Genomic DNA, 13,274 nt, shown 5'->3' on the forward strand with positions numbered 1-13,274 from the left:
ATTTAACTAAAGTCTATAGTTTATTTGTCCTCTGCACTACACTGTTACTTCACTCTGTAGTCTGACAGCGACAGTAGCGAGAGTTGGCCTGTGGGCGGCAGCAAACAGCGCATTTACACATTTACCCACCACCGAAGAAGAACGGGCACACGTGACGTCAAACAGGAAGTAAATAAACTGTCTTCCCGCGCTGTTCAGTCTGTTGAACAGGTCGTCCAAATTAATCGATAATCTCACAAAATGGACGAGCTGTATTTAGATAACATCGACGAATACGTCAACGACCACGACAAAATAGTAAGTACACGTCTCAGAATCACAAGTCCTCAATGAAACAGCTAGTTAGTAAGAAAGTGGTCGTTCACGAGTTAGCTGTTGAACTGCGTTTAAAAACTTGACTGTTTAATGTTTTCTGTCCTTAAAGTTAATTTATACATCTATCACAATCTGAACAACAAGTGTTTCGACTTAGTTTAGGTTTCTGTTTAATTCGGCTTACATATGAACTCAGATTAGCCCTTAAATTCAATGTTACTGACATTAACCTCTATGAGAATGCTAAATCCTCACCAGTTCCTCTGCTGTTTGTTTTTTCTGTTTAACAGGTGACTTATAAATGGCTGAGCCTCACTCTGGGAGTCCATGTCAACACAGCTAAACAGTGAGTGTTCATCCACAGCTTCACACATTCTACATTAAACTGTGCAGAAATAGGAACACACCATGCTTTCAGTGGCAGTGGCAGACATGTCCAGGCCAAAAATCCTGTTGTTGGTTTTATACTGGTTGCAGAAAAAGTCAATGCGTGATACTAAAGTATTACATTACTAAATAATAATACTAATGATAATTTGATTGAAGTGAGATAAGTGTAGAAAATTCTAACAACACAAAAGGTTAACATAAATAAATGCAAATTAAACCGAATAAAGTGAAAACCATGAAATCATTGTTAGTATAGAGGTGAAGAAAAGCATTAAAGGACAAAACACATATTTTAAGAAGAAGAAGACATCACATCAGATACAATGTATAAAGATAAAAGGGTGTGGAGCAATTAGATACAAATAAATACACCAGTAGATGAAGATATTAACAAATATATAAATATATAAAGAAGTAAATAGCATGCAGCCCAAAGTGCTTCACAAAAGAACAGAGAGACAGAAAATAGCAGCAATGGGTTAAATAATAAAAGACTCAAACAAGAAAGAAAAAAGTAATCAGAAAAAGTATTAGAAAGTAAAATAGATCAATGCAGTAAAATCAAGCAGCAACCTCCGGTCTGCATGTATGTGTCTAGTGTGTTCATATGTGTCCGGTGTGTTCATATGTGTTCGGTGTGCATATATGTGTCCAGTGTGTTCATATGTGTTCGGTGTGTTTATATGTGTTCGGTGTGTTTATATGTGTCCAGTGTGTTTATATGTGTCCGGTGTGTTTATATGTGTTCGGTGTGCATATATGTGTTCGGTGTGCATATATGTGTCCAGTGTGTTCATATGTGTTCGGTGTGTTTATATGTGTTCGGTGTGCATATATGTGTCCAGTGTGTTCATATGTGTTCGGTGTGTTTATATGTGTTCGGTGTGTTTATATGTGTCCAGTGTGTTTATATGTGTCCGGTGTGTTTATATGTGTTCGGTGTGCATATATGTGTTCGGTGTGCATATATGTGTCCAGTGTGTTCATATGTGTCCGGTGTGTTTATATGTGTTCGGTGTGCATATATGTGTCCAGTGTGTTCATATGTTTCCGGTGTGTTCATATGTGTTCGGTGTGTTTATATGTGTTCGGTGTGTTTATATGTGTCCGGTGTGTTTATATGTGTCCAGTGTGTTTATATGTGTTCGGTGTGTTTATATGTGTTCGGTGTGTTTATATGTGTCCAGTGTGTTCATATGTGTCCGGTGTGTTTATATGTGTCCAGTGTGTTTATATGTGTTCGGTGTGTTTATATGTGTCCGGTGTGTTTATATGTGTCCGGTGTGCATATATGTGTCCAGTGTGTTTATATGTGTCCAGTGTGTTCATATGTGTCCGGTGTGTTCATATGTGTTCGGTGTGCATATATGTGTCCAGTGTGTTCATATGTGTTTGGTATGTTTTATATGTGCCCAGTGTGTGCATATGTGTCTGGTGTGTATATTTGTGGGATGTGGGTCATCACTGCTGTGAGGCTGGGTGGATGTTTATGGTTATTGTGTTCATACATGTATTCCTGTACAGACGGTGGCAACAAATCTCCTTATTAAGGACAAATAAAGATCTATCTATCTATCTATCTATCTATCTATCTATCTATCTATCTATCTATCTATCTATATACAGTAAATAAATAAATAAGAGAAATGCAGTCCAGCTTAAAGGAAATGACTCCAAATTAAAAGCCTGATTTATATTTGAATTTACTTTTGTAAACACAAATAACAAAATAAACATATTAAGAACATTTAATTATAAATGAAAAAGGGAAAAAAGATGGTTATAAAATGAATTGATAAAACAGTTTAAATTGAATTAAAAAGGTGAAATCACATAAAGCACGTCTGTAAAAATGAGTTTTAAAGGAGACTCAAAAAATGTGACTCTGCAAGCCTTAAAGTCTCCAATCGCCTCAGTTTCAACTCTTTTTTTTTAACCGTGATTTCAAGAGAACCACAATAATGATCATATCAGGTATCTCACATTGAGGGCTCTGGTCTTCGAAACACTATTTGCATCAGGGTTTAATTTTCCATGCTGATTTATTCTGTCTCTTTTGTCTCCAGTTTCTCTAAGGTCAATAAAAAATCCATAAATTCAAAATTGGGATTTAATTCTCTCTTAAAAGGATTGTACAATAATACAGAAAGTATGATAAAAATGATGCAGATAATTGGTCATATCAATTAAGAAGCAATAGAAAGGAACAAGAATCAACAACACTTAATGCAGGGTTGATGGGCCAGCTGTACAGGCAGCACAGTGCAGAATGTAAGAATGACATTCTAAGTTGTTAGAACATGAGGCATGGATGTGTGAGCAAAAGCATAAAACACATGTAGAATAAAACCATTAAACTGTACGTCTTGTTTCCAGAATGCTCTTCCATTACTTGGATCACAAAAGGAAGGAAAGCTCAGCCCGGCTTCACGCCACCTACCTCGTGTCGGGGAAGTTTGTGGACAACGGCCAAACGGTGAGGACGCATGACAAGTCTTTATTTGAGACATTTTCTAAAATCTATACACAGAACCTCTTCTTCTGATTTCACAGATTCATTTTTTTGTGTTCTTTCAGAGTCACAAAGTGTCTGTTGTCAGAGAGGAACAGCTGGAAGGTTGGTAAATATACATCTTAAATACAATAGAGTCAGTATTTCTGTTTAGTGGGATATTTTATTAAAATGTATGAAGTTACTTCAGTGACGAGATGAGGCCAAAGATTCAAACATCAGGTGTTCTCTTTTGCAGATTTCAAATCCAAGATGAGTTTGATCGTCAGCGTCCACATCTACAGCGTGCAGAAGGCTTTATTAAAAGACAGCGGCCCGCTCTACAGTGTGGACTATGATGCTGTCAAAGACAATCTGAAGAACTGCAGCAAGTATGTTTAGCATATTTAAACCAGAGTTACTCCATTCAGCATTGATTCAACATATCTGAACTTCAATCCTGGAGAAAAAGAAAGTGTTTGGACCCTCAGTCTCCAGGATGCTTTAAACCAGGGGTGTCAAACTCATTTCAGTTCAGGGGCCACATACAGCCCGAGTTGATCTGAAGTGGGCCGGACCAGTAAAATCAGAACATAATAACCTATAAATAACGACAAGTACATTCTGAAAATGTTCTCATTTAATGAACTATCTTTCTTTTTCCATGATGAGTCTCATAGTGGGCCGAATATTTAACTCTTTAAGCCCTGAAACCTGCTGCGAACACACCAAACACACAGGTTACCCACTCACCTGACACACAAAAGAACAGAGATTATAATAATGAAGAAGGTAAAGTTGATTATTTTGGACCCCTCAGCTCCAGCATGAACAGTGTGCTTGCTGGTTAGTGTTGTATGCAGGGGTGTAGTGCTTGTGTTAGTAGTTAGTGGATCATCTTATAGTGCTCTACAAAGTCTTTATGAATCGACCCCCAGAGGACACATTTGAAGTATGAGTTACTTTTATTGAAAAATTGCAGTTAATGTCTTTCTGTCATTTTTTCACTTTGCAAAGTCGTTCAGTGGGCCGGATTTGAACCTCTGGTGGGCCGGTTTTGGCACCCCTGCTTTAAACTCTTCCTCTCTCTGTCTGCAGATTCAGTGCGATCCGCTGTGCCGACGCCGTGCCCATGTCGTCTCTGGAGCTGCAGCAGACCAGAGAAATCCAGCGAGCAGAGACACCGGAGCCTGAGCACAAGAAACCCAGCATGAACGGAGAGCCCGTTAATGGGACTTCAAAACCTTCGGCCAAACCACAGAAAGGCATCATGGGAATGTTTGCAAGTAAACCAGCAACTAAGAACCAAGACAGCGGAAAGGACATAAAGTCGGAGCAGAAGGAGGACACACCTGTGGTGTGTGTTTTTTTTTTTAGTGAAACTAACAAATGATGAACTAAAGAGGAAGAGAAGTTTTTGTATTTATTTTCATCACTGTTTCATTTTTAGGTTGATGCTCCTAAAAGCAAACCAGCTGCTAAAGTCAATCCTATGATGAACTTCTTTGGATCTCAAGCAAGTGAGTAACAGTAGCAGTGATCTGTCTGCTCTTCAGTGCTTCTGATTTAATACATTTAAAGCTTTATGTTTTAACATGAGATACAGATTCTTATTCTGTTAGTAGTTGCTTGAAGACCAATTGTTGAAGGGTTGTTTTCATGCTCACTGCATCTTACTATCATCATGCTTTTCTTCCAAGTATATAGATAAGATGTGTAGGTTTATATTGGATATATATATATATTTTTTTTGATCAAATCTTTTTATTTAGATTTTATAACAATAACCAATAATGTACATTGTTATCACATTCGCAGCAGCAAGTAGGTTCAATGGCTACACACAAATTTAATGTACACATACATAAAATAAAAACATAAATAAATAAATGAAATAAAATTAATAATAAATAAAATTTAAAAGAATGAAATAAATAGTACATAAAATAAAATAAAAACATTAATAAATAAATGGAGTAAAATAAATACATAAATAAAATAAGATTAATACATAAATAAGTAAATTAAGTTAAATAAATACATAAATGAAATACAATAAAAACATAAATAAATAAAATAAAAACATTAATAAATAAAATAAAAACATTTATAAATAAATGAAGTAAAATAAATACATAAGTAAAATAAGATTAATACATAAATAAATCAAATGTAATGAAAGAAATACATAAATGAAATAAAAGAAATGATATAAAATGAAAATAAATATATACCCACTCCAGAACAAACTGAGGCCACCAGCTGCATCACAGATCCTAAGAGAGGTGAGATCTTTTCTTTCAGTTTTTCAGCAAATGAAGCCCACATTTGAATATTACACTCTTTAACTGTAATCATCTGAGCAATGGAAAGCTCTAAGTAAACTATATCTAAGAAAGTGAGGATACAGCTCTTGACCTTCAGCCTATCCGGGTGTTTCTACCTCATCACAACCAACTTCTTGGCCACAGTGAGGCCGGCAAAAAAAGGTCTTTTCTGCTCCCCAACTTTGGATATATTTCTAGTTGATTCATATTTTAGCCACATGAGTAACTTGCAGTAATCACCAAGCAGTCAGTACACTCTTAACTGTTCAAAAAGTCTGTAGTGGAAATAGTAAAGAGCTTACTACCTTCAGTTTACATAAACCCTCTTAATCTGTTGTGAACACCAAGTTTAACCCCACACACGCAGTAAAAGCATGATTCAAATGTTTTTACATTCAGACAAATGGAGACATAAACTTAATTTAGGCTCTATATAAGGTCAAAAGATGATAAGGACTAATTGTCGATCTAAAGCTCTGTTCACTGAAGCTTCATAGGAGTTTTAAAATCAAAGGTTCAAGCCTCAGTTTGATTTTCCAACATGATCGTCAGCTGACAGCATTGAGCTGCATCTTGTTCTTGGAGTCATTAATGTTCTGCTAACTTCTAAAACTTTCCTCCTCCTCTCTTCTTCAGAGAAACCGGACAAACCTGTGAAGGAGGAGGAAGCAGCTCGGCCATCATCACCTGCAGAGCAGCAACGTCCGACTCCACGCACCGAGGAAAAGAAACAAGAGGCTGCTGCCGTGGAGCCACCTAAAGCTTCTAAGAAAGACTCCAGGAGGTTTGTTTTAATGAAACACTCTCAAACACATCAGGCTGACTTTGGGTTACTTTAAATTAATAGACAGTTTTCTTACATTCATCTGGTGAGACAGGAGATCTAAGAGGCGGCAGAAGTGTCCGTATTCTGTGTTAAAGGTTCAGTTTCACTAAAGTCACATGTCAGGAAATCTTCAAATAAAAGTCTCTCTTTCATGTTGAAGTAAATCAAAGAGGATTGAGGATTCTGACAGCGAAGAGGAGAAAATGGAGAAGAAAAAGAGACGACGGATTAAGAAGCCGGTACCAGACAGCAGCGATGAAGATGGTGAGTTTCTTACTTTCACTTCAGTCAACCAGTCCCTCCAGGAAGTTGCGATTTCGCGATCACAACTATCAACGCAAATTCAACCAATCAGCGCGATTTTTTCGCGGCCTTGCAATTTTATACAATCAACGCAACTTTCCCGCAAATTTGACCAATTACCTCAATCTCAGCCCCTGTACATCATCGGTTTCATCATCAACTGACTTCCTTGTAACATAAACATAAGTCCTCACTTGATCGGCACTTTTCAACAATAAAACACACAGAGAACGAGTGAAGAGAGGGGACAGCAGGCAGGACAAGTGACAATGACAACGTTGTTATTTATAGATACTAGAGTTATTATCTGAGGGGCTCAGTGTTTGCTTGGTCACCTACCTGCAGCAGGTGTGCTTTATGAACCAGCTCTCCTCACCTCCATGCATCTGTCTCATCTTCATTGATGATTTTTACCCCCGGTGTGTGTTAGTGACAAAGACACAACCGGGGGACGTCTGTTTAATATTTGACGTTTTTGCCCATATTACCGTAAAAAGCTCCCGTCTACAGCTTGATTTATTCCAGTTTGGTGAAACATCAGACACCTTTAGTAAGTTTTGATCAACTCCTCATCATCAAAGATGCAGATTCATTTCAGAGTGCCGTGAACTGACTGACTGTGCCTGTGTCGCTGCGAGGTGCATTTAGGGGCCGTCGTAAATGTGCAATACAGCCCTTTCATGGCACTTTTCTGTGAATCAAGTGAATCAAAATGCAGTCACAGTGGTCACATCAAGAATGTTTTCTAAAAACAACTGTAATTTAGCGTATTTACTTGCCCCTGAGATGTTATGGGGAAAAAAAACAAAACAAAAAAACCCCGCAACTGTCACCGCAATTTTTTCAAAGAGCTGTCGCAAATTCAGGCATTTTGGGCCGCAACAATCACAAAAAAATCCAGCGAAATCCTGGAGGGACTGGTCAACAGAGGACATAATATAACATCCAAGATAAGTATTAAAAGTGATTCTGATAGAGATGAACCTTCTTTTCTTTTGCTGTTCCATTGATTTGTCACAAAACTTCAAAACTCTGCTTTAAAAGGAGGGAGCATGAAAAGAAGACAATTCTAAAGCCTTTGTAGATTCATGTTAGACTCATTTGTGTTCATGTCTTCAGTTATTCCAGATTCTCCACAGCAGATGGAAACAAGAGAGAAGTCACCGAGTCCTAAGAAGGAAGCAAAGCCTGTTTCACACACTCACGTAAGAGACCATCAAACCTGATCATTAGACATCACATGTATCTGTAACTCTTCCATTCCTCCATTACACCTTCATGAAGTATTCTCTGTGTGTAACTGAATTGATCACTGATGATATTATGTACTTTAATTCTGCAGCAGAGCAGCTCTGAGACAAAGATGAGGAAGAGGAGACGAGTCCTGAAGGCGAAAACGTTTGTAGACGAGGAAGGATGCATCGGTATGTAGAGCGGAGACACAACTGAAAACCATATTCTAAAAAAGACTAAAGACAGCTCAATTTGGGACTCAAAGTTTGATGGTTTACAAAACAGGCTGCTGAGGATTCATTTATTACTGTTTAATGTAACTACTTCAGTACCTAGCATTCTAGAAGCCTCCTCCACTGTTGCCATGCAGGGGCAAAGTCGTGTTTCTCTTTTTGAAATGACAAATTTGCCCTTTTAAGGAAATCCACCAACTTGTGATGTCACAGTGTGAGCCCATCTCGTGTTGATCTCGCTGAAATCTTCAATCAATCAATCAATCAAGCTTTATTTATAGAGCACCTTTCATACAAATAAAATGCAACCCAAAGTGCTTTACAGCGATTGAAAACAAGAAAGAAGCAGAAATGAAACAATGGTAAGACATATTAGGGGAAGATAATAATAATGATAATAATAAACTAATAAGAATACAAATTAAAAACAAGAACAACATAAAATAAAATAAAATAGAGACTAATGCACACCAAAATAAAATATGTGTAATTAAAATAAGTTAAAGCATCAAAATTAAGAATAAAAATAGTTAAAATAAATAGATTTAAAAGGTAAGGATAAGAGTTGAAAAATAAAACTAAGGCTAAAAATATCAATAAAACTGAGTAGATAAATAAAATTAAATAAATGAATGAATAAATACATAAAAATAGAATAAGATAACAGTTAAAATTACTAAAATAAGAAAGCAACATTTAAAGGTGACATATCATGCAAAATTGACTTTTTAATGGTTCTCTACCTGAAATATGTTTCCCTGGCATGTCTACAAACCCCCCGAGAATGAAAAAAATCCATTCTGCCCCTGTTCTGATTTCTCCACCTTTCTGTAAATGTGTGTGAAACGAGCCGTTTCAGACTTCAGTGTTTTTGTTACGTAACAACAATATCCGGTCTGTCACGGAGTCAGAGCTCGGAGCTTGTTCAGCTCATAGACTGTATAAAATAATACTGAATCCCTCCTCCGTTTTTCATTCCCTGCACACATGTGTGCTAACAAGGAGCTTAGGAGGGAGGCATGCTAGTTGTAGGCTGTCTTAATAAACCCAAAGGTCGGTTTTACTCCCCACGTCTGCAGATTTGAAGATCTAGTGGATGCTTTTTATTTGTCATGGATAAGTGCTAGCGCTAATTAGCATAGCCACATAGCTATATGTTCATAGCTGTAGCTGTAGCTGTGTACCAAGACACACGTCTACATACTGACAAATAAAACAACAAGAAACACTAAATCTGTGACCAATCCTTCAGAAAAGGTCCTGCTGCCTTTCTGGCAGAGGTCGGTTTTACTCCCCACGTCTGCAGATTTGAAGATCTAGTGGATGATTTTTATTTATCATGGATAAGTGCTAGCGCTAGTTAGCATAGCCACATAGCTACATGTTCGTAGCTGTGTACCAAGACACACGTCTACATACTGATAAATAAAACAACAAGAAACACTAAATCTGTGACCAATCCTTCAGAAAGGTCCTGCTACAGGCGCCTCTCCGTCAGGATCAGATTCAGAGGGTTGAAGTAACGCGATCTCTGAGCAGCCGTGTATATTCAGCCAACATGTAAACATTAGATCAACGTGCTGGAGAGCCGAGGCACAGCCACTTCCGGAGGGGGCGTGGTCAGAGGGAAAACAGAGTGTTCTGATGAGGAATGAAGAAGAGGACTTTTCAGGCAGACCAAAATCTGATTTCAAAGTGTTTTTTTGAGCATAAACTTTAAAGACATGTTTTTGGGACCTCTTAGACCAATATATATTGATGAAAAAAGCATGATATGTCCCCTTTAAATCAATATTAAAGTAAAAGGTAGGTAATAAAATTGTTAAACCCTACATAAAAGCCAGACTGAATAAATATGTTTTTAGTTTATGTTTAAAAGTCTCAATATCTCCATCAGCTCCTCTCAGATCCTCCGGCAGGCTGTTCCATAGTTTGGGAGCGTAGTGGCTGAAAGCAGCGTCACCAAATGTTTTAGTTCTGCTCTTAGGAACAGCTAAAAGAGAGGAGCCGGAGGATCTGAGAGACCTACCTGGTTTATATACTAAAAGCATCTCTGAGATGTAGTCTGGTGCGAGGCCATGCAGCGCCTTAAAAACTAGTAAAATAATTTTAAAATCAATACGAAAAGCAACAGGCAGCCAATGTAAAGATTTTAAAATAGGCGTAATGTGTGCTCTCCTTCTGGTCCTCGTTAAAACTCTAGCTGCTGCATCTTGTGCGACTTTGCAGTCTCATTCGTTCAACACACGTGTTTACCTCACAATCTGAAACTTTGCACGTGTTTAGTATTGACATCCAACATCTTAAGTTCATCTTCTTTTGAAAATACTTTCTAAAAACCGACTCTTTGAGATATTTCCATTGCATGCAGTTTAAAACACGTTCAAAGCTTTAACTGCTGTTTGTATCTTCGTCTCCCGCAGTGACAGAGAAAGGCTACGTGAGCGAATCGTACTCCGAAACAGAAGATGATTTCAAGCCCACCAAACAAGCTCTGAAAGATCCCTTCCCTGCAAAACCACCAACGAGTAACAAACAAGACGAGAAGAAGAGTCAGAAGAAGGCGTCTGCTAATGCAAATAAAGGAGGCAAACAAGCGTCTATTATGGGATTCTTCCAAAAGAAGTGAGAGACGCTTTATCGGCCCTGAGGAAGAACAGCACTGCTGAAGACTTACTGTAAAAAAAAAAACACATCCAAGAATAAAGGACTACATCTACACGGACATGATGGCAAACCATTGACTTTTACTTTGCTGTTACAAGTTTATAAAATAAATATTAAAACCTGAAAGTAAAGATGTGTTTCTGTGTGTTTTTAATCTGAAAATTAACCGGATGTTTTCATTTTGTTTTGGTGAAACCTGACTTCCTGTCCCGCTCCATCTGTTCGGTTGAGATTGATGCGTCGTTCTCCAGCATCCTGCAGAAATAGAAGTCTAGAGTATCTGATCCAGAGGGCTCCGACCTGCTGGATCAGAGACACAGCCCGAACACAACAGAGAGGATCCAGTGGAAGTTAACACACTGACTAGAATAATCAGATCTGATGCCGTGACGGATCGGAGACGGACTGGATCTTGTGGAGGTTTGCTGTTAGACTACGGTTACACATTTCACCTATCAACCCTCTCTTCTGGATCAAAGTAAGACATCATCTGATAAATGCTGATGAAATGTTAAAAGAAAATGTATTGATTGCAGTGGTTCCAAACCTTTCTTCATTGGAGCTCCCACACACTTGTAACATAGGAAAGTGAAGCCTCCCCCAGGACTCTTGCAGAAAAAAGTGATGCATTGATGTTAAAAAAATATATACACTACCAGTCAAAAGTTTGGACACACCTTCTTATTCAGTGGTTTTTATTTATTCTAATTATTTTCAACATTGTAGTTTAATACTGAAGACATCAAAACTATGAAATAATCTGGTTTTACCATAATCTGGATTACAACAGTAGTCAAATGGGGCTATCCATTGTGTACTAACCCTACCTCTGAACAACACAACTGATGGTCTCAAACACATTAAGAAGGCAAGTCATTCTACAAATGAACTCTTGACAAGGCTCATGTTCATTAGAAACCATTCCAGGAGACCACTTCATGAAGCAGACTGAGAGAATACCAAGAGTGTGCAAAGCTGTCATGAAGGAAAAAGGGGGCTACTTTACAGAATCTAAAATATAAAACAGATTCTGCTTTGTTTAACAATTTGTTGATCATTCAATAATTCCATATATGTTCTTTCATAGATTTGATGTCTTCAGTATTAATCTACAGTGTTAAAATAATTAAAATAAATACAAACCCTTGAATGAGAAGGTATGTCCAAACTTTTCACTGGTAGAGTACATCAAATTTTTAGTTTTTCCTAAAGAAGGTGAGAAAAATGTGAATTATTTTGCAGATTTATCTACAAGCTAAACTATTCAGCAAGTGTGTTATCATGATTTTAGTTTAAATGTTTAAATCTAAGTTTTTAAACCTTGCAACCCCCCTCAGAGATCTTGGGCAGACCCCACGTTGGGGCCAATCATGGTTGAGACAATGTTGTTAGCCAGCCAGCTTTAGCAAATCTTTGTCAATCAATCAATCTTTATTAATAACAACAAATGTTCTCCTCAGACTCTTTCCAAACAGAGCAGCTCTAGACCGTACTCTATGTTCTATTATTAACAAAGACCCAACATCAAGACCGGATAAGATCCAGTCCCATCTTACAGACAGGACTCAGTCTGATCTCATCTTAATCCACCATGAGCAGAGCACTTTGCAGCATTTAGCAAGTTACAGTGGCAAGGACAAACTTCCTTTAACAGGCAGAAACCTCCAGCAGGACCAGACTCATGTTAGACACACATCTGCTGAGACTGTTGGGGTTGGAAAGAGGGATAGAGGGAGATGAGGAGAGAGTGATGAGGCGGAGTGTAGATGTCTTTATCTTATCTTCTTTCTTTTTTCCTCTGTAAATTTTACTTCCTCAAATGTAGCAAAGATCTAAAAGGTACCACTTTGTCCAGAGGGGGCGCCCAAACAGGAAGTTCCTCACAGGAGCTTTAAAGTACAGTAGCAGACATGTGTTACACTACTGTTGGACACTTAGACTCACAGAAACAAGTAACACAAGAGTTTGCAGCACAGGAAACGGTCTTTGTTTTGTCTTTTGCTATTTAGTATGGAAAACAACTTCCTTAGATGCAGACAAATTGCAGTCTTTCATTTAAGCTTACACGTATATATTATTCCTAGATTTCCTATGTTTCCTTGTCTTGTGTAAACATGACACAAATACATAAAAATGGAGCCTTGCTATCAGGGAAAGTTTAGCCAAAAACTACAAATAAAGCATTTCAAATGGTCCATAAAACCTGGGAATTGTTAACACGCTGACACAAAAAAACCTCTTTAGCTTAATTCTTCAGCTCCCCTCACTGCCTTCCTGAGGGCTTTAATTCATAGACATTTTAACAGGCTGTATATTTTCCATACTGAGTGGCTGAATGCTGCTGTTTTGTGTAAACAGGATGCTTATTGCCTCATTTTTTGGTATAAATTGTGCATTTACAGCCGATTCAAATTTGTGTTATGTTATTCCCTGAGCACATGCATGCCTGCAGTCTATCACAGTAACAATGAAAGTAAATCTTCACACTA

The 13,274-nt window shown here is 37.8% G+C and overlaps 1 protein-coding gene across 1 annotated transcript; it reads left to right on the forward strand.

Annotated features, from left to right (window-relative positions):
• Positions 1-133: 133 nt before the first annotated feature.
• Positions 134-10,916, forward strand: pold3 (polymerase (DNA-directed), delta 3, accessory subunit). Its single transcript, XM_034703755.1, has 12 exons — positions 134-297; positions 606-661; positions 3,082-3,181; positions 3,283-3,322; positions 3,456-3,588; positions 4,295-4,553; positions 4,647-4,716; positions 6,160-6,307; positions 6,510-6,613; positions 7,772-7,857; positions 7,995-8,076; positions 10,542-10,916. Exons 1-12 carry the CDS (start codon positions 241-243, stop codon positions 10,745-10,747), a joined length of 1,341 nt encoding a protein of 446 aa, XP_034559646.1. The 5' UTR covers positions 134-240; the 3' UTR covers positions 10,748-10,916.
• Positions 10,917-13,274: the final 2,358 nt, after the last annotated feature.

The sequence above is a fragment of the Notolabrus celidotus genome, chromosome 15 (genome assembly GCF_009762535.1).
Source record: "Notolabrus celidotus isolate fNotCel1 chromosome 15, fNotCel1.pri, whole genome shotgun sequence".
NCBI classification, from domain to species: domain Eukaryota; kingdom Metazoa; phylum Chordata; class Actinopteri; order Labriformes; family Labridae; genus Notolabrus; species Notolabrus celidotus.